This window comes from Mesoplodon bidens (assembly GCF_964165515.1).
Source record: "Mesoplodon bidens genome assembly, chromosome: 14".
Taxonomy (NCBI): domain Eukaryota; kingdom Metazoa; phylum Chordata; class Mammalia; order Artiodactyla; family Ziphiidae; genus Mesoplodon; species Mesoplodon bidens.
In genome coordinates, this window is record NC_138170.1 from 35,022,184 (window position 1) to 35,037,722 (window position 15,539).

Genomic DNA, 15,539 nt, shown 5'->3' on the forward strand with positions numbered 1-15,539 from the left:
CCGGTTTGATGCTAAAAGGGCTACTATCTTGTTCATGGTAATAAATAACGCCAAATTTCATTTACTACTAGTTAATTCCAGTAAGTAAATAGCTGATGTAATTATAACACTTCAATAGAGGACTGTGGACCCAAGGGGCTGAGACTCAGTTTCAGGATTTATAAACTGGAGCTCTCAGGGCCTACCTTACAAGGTGAAGAATAAATTAGAGGAGTAAATGCTTGACACCCAGTGTGTGCTCAAGAAGTGACAGCTTTTATCACTACTGTTGTTATTATATAGATGATACATACAGACACAGTGGCCTGCCAAGGAATAAATGTCAAAACCAGGTTCAAATCTCACTAAGGCTATTTCTCCACCACTATTTAGCATTCTAAACCATTATGAAAATACCTGCCTCAATTTATATCAATTTCTACCATATTATATCAAGAAATTAAATAATCCAAATATTTTGCATCCTCCCCAAGATCCTCCTATCAAGTTGGGAAAAAGGTACCTAATTAAAAAATATCTGTTGTTAAGAACTGCTTGTATAATGAGAACCTGTTACTGCTACTCCTTGGGGATTTTAAATTTTGAAAATTCGTGAACATTATGGTTGATTGTTGGCATTTGTGACTTAAACCTTGATCACATTATGAAAATCAAAGAGTGTAAACCACACATGAGGTGTGTTAAAATGCTTTACTTCCCAAGAAGCACAATAAAGTTGAAAGATACGATGGAACATAGCCCAAGTAAGTTGGTAAGTAGAAGAGGTACAAGAATATAACTAACATTAACACTCAGAAGAAGAGAAACTAACCTACCACAAGAATAGTTTCTCTTATGACCAAGCAGATAAATTTCTTTCAGAAAAACAGATTTCCCAAAACACTGTAATCACACACTCAATTTTTAAAAACATAAAATTTGAGCATGAGATAAAAGGTAAAGGTTGGGACTTCCCTGGTGATGCAGTGGTTAAGAATCCGCCTGCCAACGCAGGGGACACAAGTTCAATCCCTGGTCCGGGAAGATCCCACATGCCGCAGAGCAACTAAGCCTGTGCGCCACAACTACTGAGCCTGCGCTCTAGAGCCTGAGAGCCACAACTACTGAGCTGGCGCGCCACAACTACTGAAGCCTGTGTGCCCTAGAGCCTGCGCGCTGCAACTACTGAAGCCCACGCGCCTGGAGCCTGTGCTCTGCAACGAGAAGCCACCACAATGAGAAGCCCACGCTCACCGCAACTAGAGAAAGCCTGCATGCAGCAACGAAGACCCAACGCAGCCAAAAAAAAGGGTAAAGGTTGATACTGGTAAAGGTTTTGGGTTTTTTTTGTTTCTTGAAGATTATTAAATAATTTTAATTGTTTTAAAATATATTCAGTTTTTTCCTCAACATTGTCAGCCAAGGTAGTTTAACACATGCAACAGCTTTAAAGTCGGTAAAGTGAAATATTATTTAAACTTCGATTTGTTCTACTGTACATAAGCAAATTATTCATCTAACACTACTATTCATAGTTTCCAACAAAGCAAATAGTAAATTTTTACTAAAGAGCCAGTGCTGCACTCTAAATTAATGTGAGGGTAACAAAATAAGTACACACACACTTAGCATATTAAATATTTAGCTGAGGTTACAACAGTAACTAAATAGCAAACTAAATAAAATAATATTCACTCCAGTTACTTGAATTTCAAATGCCTTCAACTTCAAAGTCAAAGAGGAAAAATAGTCATCAGTTCTCCCTTGTATTTGGAATTAGGAAACTGGTGATTGAGCCATGTCTGTCAATTCAAACACATATCAAATTCTAAACCTGCAAACAGCAGCACATCTGGACGTTAAACATTTTAAGAACAGGGGGCTCTGATAAATGCAGGGTTGAAAGGCAAATGCTTTTCCAGACAGGTACCAGACTCCCTTTTTACTTTCTCTATTGTTTCCAGCGCTAGGAAGCCAAGGAGAAGGTCTGCTACTTGCAGACAAGCACACTTGGGCTCAGAAGAGCTCTTACATGTCAAAACTATTCTGAGAAGGGAAACTAGCCAGAAGCAGCATTTTTGCTCTCAAAATAGTCTGACAGGTGAGTATACAGCTGAACTAGGGGTACTCCCACACAAATTCTCATTTATCTCCCTATTACTTTTTGCTATTCACCAAAAAATCCAGTTGGCAACACTATTTCTTGCAGCTTTTTTTGCAGTATGCAGGCCTCTCACTGTTGTGGCCTCTCCTGTTGCACAGCACAGGCTCCGGACGCACAGGCTCAGCGGCCATGGCTCACGGGCCTAGCCACTCCGTGGCATGTGGGATCTTCCCTGACCTGGGCACGAACCCGTGTCCCCTGCATCGGCAGGCGGACTCTCAACCGCTGCGCCACCAGGGAAGCCCTCTTGCACCTTTGAAGACCATTTTCTAAGAAGCGCATTTCTGAGATTATTCAGTAACAGCTAACATTTATTGAGCACTAGTTACGTGCAAGACACTGTGCTAAGCACCTTTAATATGCACAATTTCATTTTATCTTCATAATGAGAGTTTTAAAGTAAGTACTATTATTATTCTCTAAATCTCATGTTCAGAGAAGTGGCTAATGCAAGTCAGTGCTGAAAGCTGGATCTGAATCTAGCAGTGTGACTCCAGAGCCTTGATTTTTAGGTACTATACTATAACCAGGGCCAACTTATGCAGTAGGCACAGGGCCTAGGGTCCACAATAATTTTAGGGGTTCATGAAAACGTTTTAATAGTTAATATTAACATACTCAACCTTATACCAAGTTATAAAATAGAATTTTAAATATCATTTATGGGGAAGGGGCTCACAAAAGTCATATGTGGTCTTAGCTATACTACTCTCCAAAGGTACACCGGCTTTTATAGGATTTCTCTATCTTTCCCAATTTTCTCATTTCTCATAATATTTGTTTTCCTATCAGGGTCCTTTTTACCTTGAATCCCTGTATATTTTATTTTTTTCAACTCATAGAGTGTTTCTGGAAAAGCAAAAACGATTACCCAATGTTTTAATTCATCAATGAGGGCAAAGCACTATGCATGAATTCACTTATACTCATTCCCAGTTCTGTCCTATCTCCATGTCTGGGTTTGGAGGAAGAAGACCCTTTCATTTTATACACTGGTGCAAATAAGTCATATTATCTAATGCAGAGCTTCTCAACTGACGTGGCTCAGTTACAAATAGGTTACAGGTCTTCCAAAAATCCTGAAAGCTATATATGGATATTTGGTGTTCCCTCTTGTGACAGTTAATTTTATGCATCAACTTGACAGGGCCAAGGGGTGCCCAGACATTTGGTCAAACGTTATTTTAGATACGCCTGTGAGGTTGTTGCTGGATGCGATTAATATTTGAATTAGTAGACTAAGTAAAGCAGATTGTCTTCCTTAGTATGGATGGGGCTCATTCAATCAATTGAAGACAGCTTGCGGACTACAGATCTTAGAACTTAGTGATCATCTCCATAACTGCATGAGCCAATTCCTTATAATACATCAGTCTGTCTGTCTGTCTCTCCATGCATGCATGCATGCATGGTTCTACTTCTCTGGAGAACCATGATTAATACACCTCTATGTTGTAAATGACTACAGTAGAGTATAAAAAGATTGTGTATTGAAACTCTCATTCAGTTTTCCAAAGGAGTGTATAAGACCAGCACCGAGGATCCTAGACTATGGTTCTGAGGCCACTCAAAGGCATATCCCCTTTAAAGTATCTTGATTTTAAGGTAATTTCTAAAATTCCTTCAACATATTTCTAGTTAGTTTTCCTTTCTTCCTTACAAACAGTAGTTGATTAATGTCAATAGTTTTAATATTGATAGCATTAGGTCTTGTTCTTAAGTGGAAGTTTAGAAGAAACATAAAATCCACCAGGCAATTTAATCTTCCATTTAAGAGGATACCTTATGCCTTACCACCATTAAATATTAAGTAAGATATCAAGTACAATCTACAACTGTACACTTATCAATCCCCAGTTTCAAGCTATGTAAGAAGAGTAACCAATTGTAGTACTCACTATGCTCTAAAAAGATGGTTTGCCCCTTCTGCACAGTTTCTGGATAAATCTAATAGAATATTTCTATCTATTTTGGAATTAAAGACAGAATTTCAAATTTTCTGAGGGAAAAATAACAAAAGGAATTGCTGTCCAAATACTTCAAGCAAGCAAAGAGCTATACGGCCAAAACCTGCATTTCTTTCTTTTTTTTTTTTTAAATTGAGATATAATTGACATATTAGTTTCATACGCACAACGTAAGGGTTCAATATATGTATATATTGCAAAATGGTCACCATAGTTACAAATTTTTCTTTTCTCGTATGAGAACTTTTAAGAACTACTCTTAGCAGCTTTCAAATACACAATGCAGTATTATTAACAATAGTCACCATGCTCTACATTGTACCTCCAGAACTTATTTATTTTATGACTGGAAGGTTGTACCTTTTGACCACTTAATTTCTTTATTTTGTTGCTTACTTATGTTTTCAGTCATAAGTTCAGGTGTTCACCCACATTAAGGAAAACCTGCACAAATCTTAGGCAGATGATTAAATAAATGAAGGTGAAAATGTAGTTACACTCAGTTTGAGAATGCTGACTTTCTGGTGAGCAAACCAATAACTTATTCTCAAAATAACATAAGCCAAAGTATTAGTGACTCTCTTCTTTTTCCTTTTTGTGATACTCAATTTTTAAAGCTCTCAAGGTAAATCTTCTAATAACATTTTCCCAGTAGCATTATCAATTAGATGGCTAATAAAAGAAAATGACTCATAGCTTCCTTTTCTATAGCCAATTAATATAAGATTACTTACCAATTACCTAAGTTCTCAAATAACACCCAGAGCAATATTTTGAAAATTTTACAAAAGCTCAGAGTTTAATGCAGTGCTCATGACATTACCTCCTTCACCTTATACCAAAGAAAAGGCATCTTGGCTATTTCAATCAAGGTTCCTTTCTGGAACATTAACAGGTTAAAAAAACCCGAAAAACAAAAAACTGTTAGAACAATACATATAATGGTCTTTTGGAAAAAGAACTGCTTTCAAAGTAAGGAGATTTTTGTTTTTTGTTAGTCATTTTATTTTGTTTTAAATCTTAGCCCCAAAAGTGAAGAATAATTTTGACCTTTTTCCAATTTCTACAATAGAGATACCACTAACTTGCTTTTCTCTACAATTTATAAGAATGTTAACAGGGCTTCCCTGGTGGCGCAGTGCTTAAGAGTCCGCCTGCCAATGCAGGGGACACGGGTTTGAGCCCTGGTCCGGGAAGATCCCACATGCCGCGGAGCAACTAAGCCTGTGCACCACAACTACTGAGCCTGAGTGCCTAGAGCCTATGCTCCGCAACAAGAGAAGCCACCGCAATGAGAAGCCCACGCACAGCAACGAGGACCCAATGCACCCCAAAATAAATAAATTAAAAAAAAAAAAAAGAATGTTAACAGGAGAATGAAATAAACTGAACTCTGCGTTCTCAGAAAAAAATATTCACTGAAGGGGAAGAATGTTTCTCAATAAATGGTCATTATGGCATTTACATCAAGGCCTGAACCCTCTGAGGTTTGCTGGACTCACCATCTGAGAATTGGCTTGACTAAAAACATTTTATAAGTTTCAAAGATTTCTTCTTGGTTGACTTTTCCCTAAGTAACAAATTATAGCAATAAAGTTGCAATAATTGATTGTCTCTTGACCCAGGGAAGATATATTTTATTAAAATGTTAAGATATCCTTTTGGTAGGCTGAAAAAAGGAAAGTACTAAAAAAACAGGGACCTGGACAATGTCACATACATAGCGTAGCAAAAAAGTCAAAGAAATATGAAATGACAACTATACCATTTGTCTAACTTCACAAAGAATTGTTCTCCATGCTTGCTTAACTGAATTAACTGAGCTCTGAATTCTAAGAGTCTCACAACATTCTGTCAAAACACAATTTGAGGGCACTCTGTTCAAGACAGAATTGTTGTATCCAGGTAAGATTCAACAGGGATAAATCATTTTATGATTAAAAAATCTAACTTTTAGTGTCATTAATATGTGAGGATTTCTGTGCTGTCCCCAAAATGGTAGCAACTAGGAGAAACATTTTAAGAAAAATATTAATAAATCTAATCCTCTTCTAGAGAACTAGATTAATGTGCATTTCCAGCAGATTCTGGAAAAGGAAGAAACTACAGGTCACAACCCTCCTTTACAACAGAAGGATAAGAATGGAAGTCACTTTCCAACTCAGTCACTTTCCATTTCCCCACCTCAATTTCCTTCCAAACTTCTCTTCTAGCCCCCCTTCCAGCAGTTTCTCCTTTCCAACATGCATCTCCAAGTTCTGCTCATTTTGCATAGCCATTCAGCAAAAAGAAAAGCCTGAGGACTGAACCAGACAAATCTCAGGAAGTCAAAGCATCTTGACACATCCCTATAGTTTTTGTTTTATTTTTACAAAATAGAATCATACTACAAGATTCTTATTTTTCAATAGATTTTTTCACTCGTTTTAACGTTTACTGTCATTTTATCTTCACAAAAGTCCTTTGCAACAGATATTACCTCCTTTTTACAGACAACTGAGTTCAGAAGTAACTTGTCCAAAATCATAATGCTTATGTGACTCTGAGTCAAGATTCAAACTCAGATCTGTAAGATTCCATAAAGCCCTTGTACTTTATTTCCTCCTATAACCAGTTGTCAGATTACACATAAATAACTTCAATCAACTTATATGATGCAAAAAATTCCTTTTTGAAGCGGTCATACTTTAAAAAATACATTATATGATGATGTTAAAAGTTCTAAGGCTATAAATTAAAGATTATCTGATACTAGTGTCACCCTATACTCTAAAAAGATGAAACTAAACAGGGAAAGGATTAGGTCAAAAACCAACAGTCTTCACTTTGCATTATATAATTAATTCATTCCTTGTTTAAAATTGTAAGCTTCTGCCTCAATAATGAATTACTCCACAGGAATACTACACATTAGCCAAACCATGTAATAACTGAATTAGCAAATTAAGCTATTCAGACACTCAATGTCAAATGAAAAGTGATTAGCTGTGCACTCCAACTGGTGGTACCACAATTTCTACAATATCTTAATGTATCAGCAATATCAAAGCAATGATGTATAACCGTTTTAATTAACAGACTCTGGAAATATTTCCAGTCGAAAATGGTTTGCTTAGCAAAAGATAATTGGAGAAGCAAAGTTTATAGATTCTGATTTTATTCTCAGTATTTTTAAAATAGGCCTGTGGACCAAGTGTTACATATATCAATAAAAAGCAGTGATATTCAAGGGAGTGCTCTCTTCCATTCCCCTGGTTAAATTTAGCACAGGGTACAACTCAGGACTGGGGAACAATCTGGATATCAAACTGCACCTCTAGGGGCTACTTTAGGTCAAAATAAATCTTAATGAATCTTCTCTGAAAGAATCTGGACCAGAAAAGGATAAAGTACAGAGGCTAAGGGGTAAAAATATTCCTGACAATCCTACTTCCTAAGAGTAAACATAAATATACATTTGCAAGAAATTATAAGCAAATAAATAGTCACAGTATGGCTAAGCCAACTACGGCTGTTGCATGTTCTAGCTCTAACCCTTAATCCATCTGACACCCTCACCTCAGGCCTTTTATTAGCTGTTAAATTATGAGGCCCATATCTGCTTTCTTCAAATTCTTTTTCTATCCTTCAAGTCCCTATAGCTTTCAGCACAGATTGAGGTTTCAAACTCTGCTTGCTCTTTTTTGTAATCAAAACTAGGTCTTTGATAGACAAAATTAAGAGACATTATTTTCTGAAGCTTAAAAAATCTTCTAAATCTCAGTTTAACCTTCTTTTAAAATCACTATAAAGGTAAAAACTGAAGGATTTGCTGGAATAGTTCACTAACTAATTAATGAATTTTTACTTGAGTGGTATTTATATTTATCAAAAAACCAAGTTGATGATTATGATTATTTAATATTTCTGTAAATATTAAAGAAACCCACTGAGATAAAGAAAAATCTTACCAAGCATTATTATAAGAATGTCTCTTTAACATTAACCAAATGACTGTGAAACATGTAACTAATCTACAAATCTGGCAAGCATTGTGTATCATAAAGAGACGCCTTTAACAGGTACCCAATTAAAAAATACTTTTTGAAAAGCTGAATTAGAAACCTCCACAGCAATTAATATGTCATGCAAAATAGAGAAAATGAGTAAATACCTGAGCTGAAGTGGCTGTTTCCTGTAAATGACCACCAGCAACTGCTCCTTTGGAAGCTGCTAAAGGGACACTGTGCGTTTTGGGGGTTCCTGGAGTATCAATCTTCTCATTTGTCTCATGTGACTGCCAGGCTTCCTTTCGATGATGAGATTCAGTAGCTTGCTGGTCTCCAAAAGCAGCCCAAGAGCAGCTATCTTTCTGTCCATCCTCAAAAGCATTCCAGTCTACAACCTGGCTAGGACCAGCTGAACTGAAGTCTGCAAAATCATCAGAGTCCTGAAAATCACTGCAGTCATCTTGAATATTTGGCACAGAATCAAAATCTTCAAACTCACCTTCTTGCCCAATTTTCAGTTCTGAAACAGGTTCAGTGTCTGTCCCAGTAGATTTTCTTGCCAAATTGCATCCCTCTGATAAACTATCAGAAGTCTGTTTTAGAACTGACTCAGTAAATATAACTTCCTCTGGGCAAGAGACAGCATTTGATTCCCCAAATTCTCCAAAGTCATCACCTGGTTCACTAAAATGTGGAAAGTGCTCTGAGGACTCTTCAAAAGTGACATCACTCATTGAATCTTGTGTACCAGTAACAAAAGGTGGAGTCGTGCCACTGGCTGTGCCAAAGTCACCAAAATCATCCTCATTGGTATCATTGCAAGTCACAAAGTCATTACTACTATCATCGTTTTTTACACTTATAGAATCATCCAAAACATTTTCCTCTGTAGTATCAATGCTGAGGCTTCGGGAATCAGTAAACTTTCTACTTTCTTCTTTGGAAGAACCAACTTCATCATCAGCTTCATAAGTTTTAGTAGAATCCATGCATAGGTCAGCACATTTAGAAGTAAATAAATCAAGTTTTTCCTCAGTTTTACATTGTTCTCTCCTACTGGCTTCTGAATTTTCAGCTGAGTCTACCAAACTCCAAGCCTTTGATTGAACACTTGAATTTAAAAATTCATCCTGTTGCAATGTTGGAAGGCTCTGTTTTTCACTGGTGAAAGCTCCATTACTCACGATGCTTATTTCTGAAACACAAACCTGATCCTCTCTAGCATTGTCTCCTTTATCGTCAATGCTTCTATCCAAGGACACTTCTTTTACAGAATTCAGTTCATTGACTCTATTAATTTTATTGTTTTCCTGAATGGTAAGTGCTTCTCTATCATTTAAAACTGCACATCCTATTTCTTCTAGTTGTATCCTTTCTTTCTTGGAAAATGTGGCAAAATCTGCAAATTCCTCCGCAGGACTAGGTGCAGAGTCTAAATTATACTCAGTACTGTGAGTGCTAAGAGGCTTTCGCCCTTTTGAATCAGCTACAGTGTCCAGATCATCTGTTCCCTGAGGATTTACAGTTTCCAATACTGCAAACCCATTTGTTAGAATCTCCAGACAAGGAGGCTTTTCACCATTGCAGCTCTCTAACTGCTTGTTTTGATGAACAACATTCATATCAGTTCTAAAATCTCCTGGAGAGAAACTTTCAGGTGTTCCAACATTCTGTCTCTGCTCCACTACTTTATTTAAATCTCTTGGACTTTCTATGCCATCGATGGAAGTATCTAAAGTTTTAGATGAAATTATTTCTTTGCTGGTGGTAGAAAGTAAAATATCAGACTGTCCTTTCACAGAAGAAGAAAGTTCAGCAGTGATGTCCTTATCATTACCATTTTTAATGGACTTAAAGCTTGTAAGGCTATCTACATTTTCTGAGAAATCATGAATTGGCATAAAATGGTTTGAAGGTACAAACTCTTCCTTGGGATGAGTATAATCTGGTGTATCAAAATCAACAAACCCTACACCAGAAGGGCTAACTTCGGAAAACCCACCAAATTCCCCAAATTCATCATCATCCTCATCCTCAGCTCCATTGTCTAGTGGTGGTGGGGATGAAGAGTACATTCGAATGATGTCTGGCTCCATTGTTCAATTGCTTTCAATAATTAATTTACACCTGAAAAAAAAAAGATTTTTTTTTAGGGAACTGATTACATAGAACAAAGTCTTTCAAAATTCTCTCAAAGAAACTTCAAAACTATGCAAATTTACAGTGCTCTATTTTTAATCTTTTAAACTATATTTTTCTTAGGTGGGATTACACAGCTATAATATAATGGGAAAAAAAAAAAAAGAAGAAAAACGCTCTCTTCTAGTGTATGTTTCCATGGGCATTGGTAGTACATTCCTGAATCTGGGGATTCCAGAAAATTTCAAATAAACACTTACAAAAGTATATCTACAAAAGTCTCTCTTGGGGCACTCGCTTGTTCTCTTAAGCTCTCTTTCCAGTTCATTGGGGACTCAGGGCTTGCCTTATGGATTTGTATGAGTTCTTTGCAAATAAAAGACATGAAAATTTTATCTCTAATAATGGCTACGAATATTGATATTTTACTCACTTTGCTTTTCAATGTTTATTTCTGACCCAAGTTAATATTTTTTTGTTTTAATAGACTTTATTTTTTTAGATAAGTTTTAGGTTCACAGCAAAATTGAGCAGAAGGTAGAGATTTCTCATATATCTCCTACCCCCATTCATGCATAGCCTCCTCTATTATGAACATCTTCCACCAGTGGTATATTTGTTACAACTGATGAACCTACATTGACACATCATTATTACCCAAAGTCCATAGTTCATATTAGGGTTCATTGTTGGTGCTGTACATTCTATGGGTTTGGACAAATGCATAAAGATGTGTCCACCATTACAGTATCACACAAAATGATTTTACTGCCCTAAAAATCCTGTGTTCCACCTATTCTATTCACCCCTCCCTCTCCCCTGCCCTGGCAACCACTGGTCTTCTTACTGTCTCCATAGTTTTGCTTTTTCCAGAATGTTGTATAACTGGAATCACAGAGTAGGTAGCCTGTACACACTGTATGATTGGCTTCTTTCACTGAGTACTATGTATTTAAGGTTCTTCCTCCATGTCTTTTCATGGCTCAATAGCTCTTTTTTCTTTTTTCTTTTTAGGTACTGAATAATGTTCCATTGTCTGGATGTACCATAGTTTATTTAATTTTTTATAACTTTCAACTCTGAAATTGCTTAGGACTCACAAGAAGTTGCAAAAATAGTACAGAGAGTTCTCATGTATACTCCCACCCAGTTTCCCTCAATAAGAATATGGTAAACAACAATAGTACATGATCAAACCCTGAAACTGACATCAGTAAAACCTATTAACTCAGCCACAGACCTTGTTTAGATTTCACCACTTTTTTCTTTGTGTGTGTCTGTATAGCTTTATGAAATTGATCATATGTGCAGATTAGATTTCAGTAACTGTCACTACAATTGGGGAATGAGAACAGTTGCAAAAATAGTTCAATAATACTCATCAATATAAAGAAAGTCCCTTGTGTTATCCCTTAACAGTCATGCCCTTCCCTAAACCCTAACTGCTGGCAACCACTGACCTACTCTCCATCATTATAATTTTGCTATGTCAAGAGTGTTATCTAAATGGAATCATATAATATGTAATCCTTTGAAGTTGGCTTTTTCACTCAGCTTAATGCCCTCAAGATGCATCCATGTTGTTGCATGTGTCCACAGTTCATTCTTTTTTATTGCTAAGTAGTGTTCCATTATATAGATGTTACCACAGTTTGTTTCTCCATTTACTCCATTCAAGTCATTTGGGTTATTTTCTGTATTTTGCAATTACAAATAAAGCTGCTATGTACATTTGTGTACAGATTATCATGTGAACATGAGTTCTCATTTCTTTATAAGATGAATACCCAGGAGTGCAAATGCTGGGTCACATGGTAAGTGTGTGGTTAACTTTATAAGCCAAACTGTTTTCCCACATTAATTTTTAAGGGGTCAAATTGATTAATTTTCCATTAGTAATTTTCTTCATTATTTTGCTATCATATAAGCTTAAAACTGAATAAATATTCACTTTTATTTTCTTCTACTTAGAGGGGTTTTTTTACATTTAATTTTTAATACATCTACAATTTATTTTGGCATATGGTCTAAAGCAAGGGTCTAAGTGAATTTTTTTACGACTAGCAATTATCATAATCCCATTTATTGAATAATCCTTCCCATGCCCACCAGTTTATGATACCTTCTTTTTCTATACATTTAATTCTTAAATGAAATCTATGTCTGGGTTATTTTGGTCCTCTGTATTAAACAGTCAAAAGTGTCACACGACAAACTTAACATTAAAAGCAAAGGGAAGATTAACATCAAAGTCCTAGAACAAAAACAGCCCACAGACAATGAATTGATACTTACTGCAATTCACAGTTGTCGTTAGACACATAAGGAAAACGTTTACTACAAAATTCAACCAGTTTTGCAAGCTAAAAACAACAACAACAAAACTTTCTTCCGACACTCAGGATAAAATTTCATAAGATCTTCCAGTTTTACAGAGAAGGTACCTTAGAAACCACATAATTTAATTCAGAGATGAGAAAAATGAGGCCTACTGGTCAGCAACTTTACCAACAGTCATACAGCTGGTTAATAGAGAATGGCTTCAGAATTTCGAAAAGATCTGTAGGTCAATGACTGGTCAGCTGCTGAGAGAAATAAGCGAGTCATGAGAAAAAACATTCCATTGTAACATATCTACTTTAAATTGTTTACCTACGAAATCAGAATTATAAAGAAGGAAATAACTGATTTAGTGCTACGATACTTTCTTTTCTGCTGATTTAAAGAGAGGGGAAAAAAAAAAACAGTAAAAGATACACATAAACCCTATTTTCTTCCCTTGTCTAGAGTCCCAAATACCCCTTCTAATGCTGGCTGTACAGGGTCATTTGACCTCTGACAGTTTCCCTTTAATGATGAAGTTCCTAGTATTTAAAAATACTCTCCAATTGTTAATGAAAAGTGTGGAGAAAGGGACACTTGTACACACATACTACTGGTGGGTGCATACATTGTTACAAGGCTTCCAGAAGGCAATCTGGCTATACTAAAAAATTAGAATTAAAAAAAAAAGATTTTAAAGTAAAAATGCTCTAAAGGGATTACTTAAGCAAATTATGCTACATAGGATACTATATACTCATTAATATCATAATTCCTTTTTTTTAATTTAAAAGCATTCATAATGATGGGAACATGTCAAAAGGACACAAAAACCAGCTTGAAAGGGTTACTGCTGTTTAAATCAGGGACAAATTGAGCATCAAAATAAAGACGATGATAGATTATAATTCACTGAATAAAATAATAAACTATCAGTCCTCGTGGATATAAACATATAAGTGAAATAAACTGAAAGTTAGATGAGGAACAAGGTACTGCATAGTTTCAAAATATCCCTACAACATATTTAATTACAAAGGGAACAAGTGTTAACTTTACCGTGGTGAAGCCTGACACTTAAGTGATCAAAGTGAACATCACTAGTAATGGGAATATCAAAATCATGCATCCCCTGACAAGATGCAATGAGGACACAGACTCACTTCTGGAATATTCCTGCCAAAAATACATAGCCTGAATAAATGCATGAGGAAACTTCAGACAAATTCAAATTGAGAGAGAGTCTACAAAACAACTGGCCTATAATCTTCAAAAGTATTGATCAATGTCATGAAAGTTATGAAGAAATTGGAAAACTGTTCCAGAGTGAAGATGACTAAAGAGAAGTGACAAGTAAATATAACACTTGTTTCTCAACTGGCTCCCCTTTTTATAAAGGTCATTATTGGGATGACCGTGAAACTTGAAGAGCCCAAGAATTAGACAGCAGCAACACACTGATGCTAATTTCGTGATTTTGATGGTAGTATTGTGGTTATATAAGAGAATGTCCTTGGTATACACTCTAAAATATTTGAAAGAGATGGGGCATCAGGTTGGCAACAGTCTCAAATTGTTCTGGAAAAAAATCTTATTTGTACTGAACCTGCAACTTATTTATAAGTTTGTGATCACTGCAAAATGAAAAAGATTAAAAGCATTCCAGGAGATTCATGTTTGCATTTAAAATATGCCTATTTTATAAAAAATGTCTTACTTATTATACAATAATAATGCTTTATTAAAAATTGTGGCAAGATAAGCATAACATAAAATTTACCATTTTAACCATATAAGTGGAATCATACAGTATTTGTCCTTTTGTGACTGGCTTGTTTCACTTAGCATAATGTCCTTAAGGTTCATACACGTTGTAGCACGAGTCAGAATTTCATCCTTTTTAAGGCTGAATATTATTCCATGGTATGTATATACTAACATCTGTCGACAGACGGATAGGTTGCTTCCACCTTTTGGCTATTGGGAATAACGCTGCCATGAACGTGAGTGTACAGCATACCTTATTTTTAAAACTTTTTAGTTTGAAGTAATAACAGATGAACACAGTTGCAAAAACAGTAACGTCTGTACACCCTTCACCCAGTTCCTCCTAATGGTGACATCTCAAATAGCTCTAGTACAATAGCAAAACTGGAAATGTTGGTATTACTATCAACTAGACTACAGACCTTATTCAGTTTTCACCATTAAAAAAAAACCCAAAACACTTGCATTCATCTGTGTTTGTGTATAGCTCAATTTTATCCCACATACAGATCTATGAAACTACCACTATCAAGATACGGAACTGCCCCCACTCCCCTACCTCATTCCTATCCCTGGGCAACCACTAATCTGTTCTCCATATCCACAGTTTTATCATTTCAAGAATGTTATGTAAATGGAATCATACAGCATGTAACCTTTTGAGGTTGACTTTTTTCACTCACTACAATGCCCTTAAGGTCCAATGTATGGTTATTACGTGCATCGGTAGGCCAATTATTTTTATTGTTGAGTAGTATTCCACTGTACAGATATACCAGTTTGTTCAACCACTGACCAACAGAAGGACATATGGGTTATTTCCTATACTTTACTATTATAAATAGTATATATACTACATTAATAATATATACACTAATAGTACATTTAAATAGTATTTATAATAAAGATGCTAAGAGCATTTACGTACAGGTTTTTGTGTGAACATAAGTTCTTATTTCTCTGGGATAAATGCCCAAGAGTGTAATCACTGGGTCCTAAGTTAGTGCATGTTTAGTTTTGTAAAGACTGCCAAACTATTTTCTAGAGTGCTGTACATTTTATATTCTCATAATACTATATTTTTAAAGAACCATCTGTGATGTTTAAGTAGAATCTGTTCTTGGTTAATCTATTGCTTTTTCTAAAATTTTTCATTGTTTGAAAAATAAAATATTTTATTATTTCAAGGCTTATTTCAAACTCAGATGTTAA

At 35.7% G+C, this 15,539-nt stretch overlaps 1 protein-coding gene across 4 annotated transcripts in view; it reads right to left on the minus strand.

Annotated features, from left to right (window-relative positions):
* Positions 1–15,539, minus strand: part of AFTPH (aftiphilin) — a 64,715-nt gene that overhangs the window by 27,673 nt on the left and 21,503 nt on the right. For all 4 annotated transcript variants that reach the window (XR_014017484.1, XM_081254524.1, XM_081254522.1 and 1 more), the window contains one exon: positions 8,264–10,226. Coding sequence is in view for 3 of the 4 variants with exons in the window: in XM_081254524.1 (XP_081110650.1) it covers positions 8,264–10,195 (1,932 nt within the window). In the remaining variant the exon portion in view is untranslated. The remainder of the gene's footprint in view (positions 1–8,263; positions 10,227–15,539) is intronic.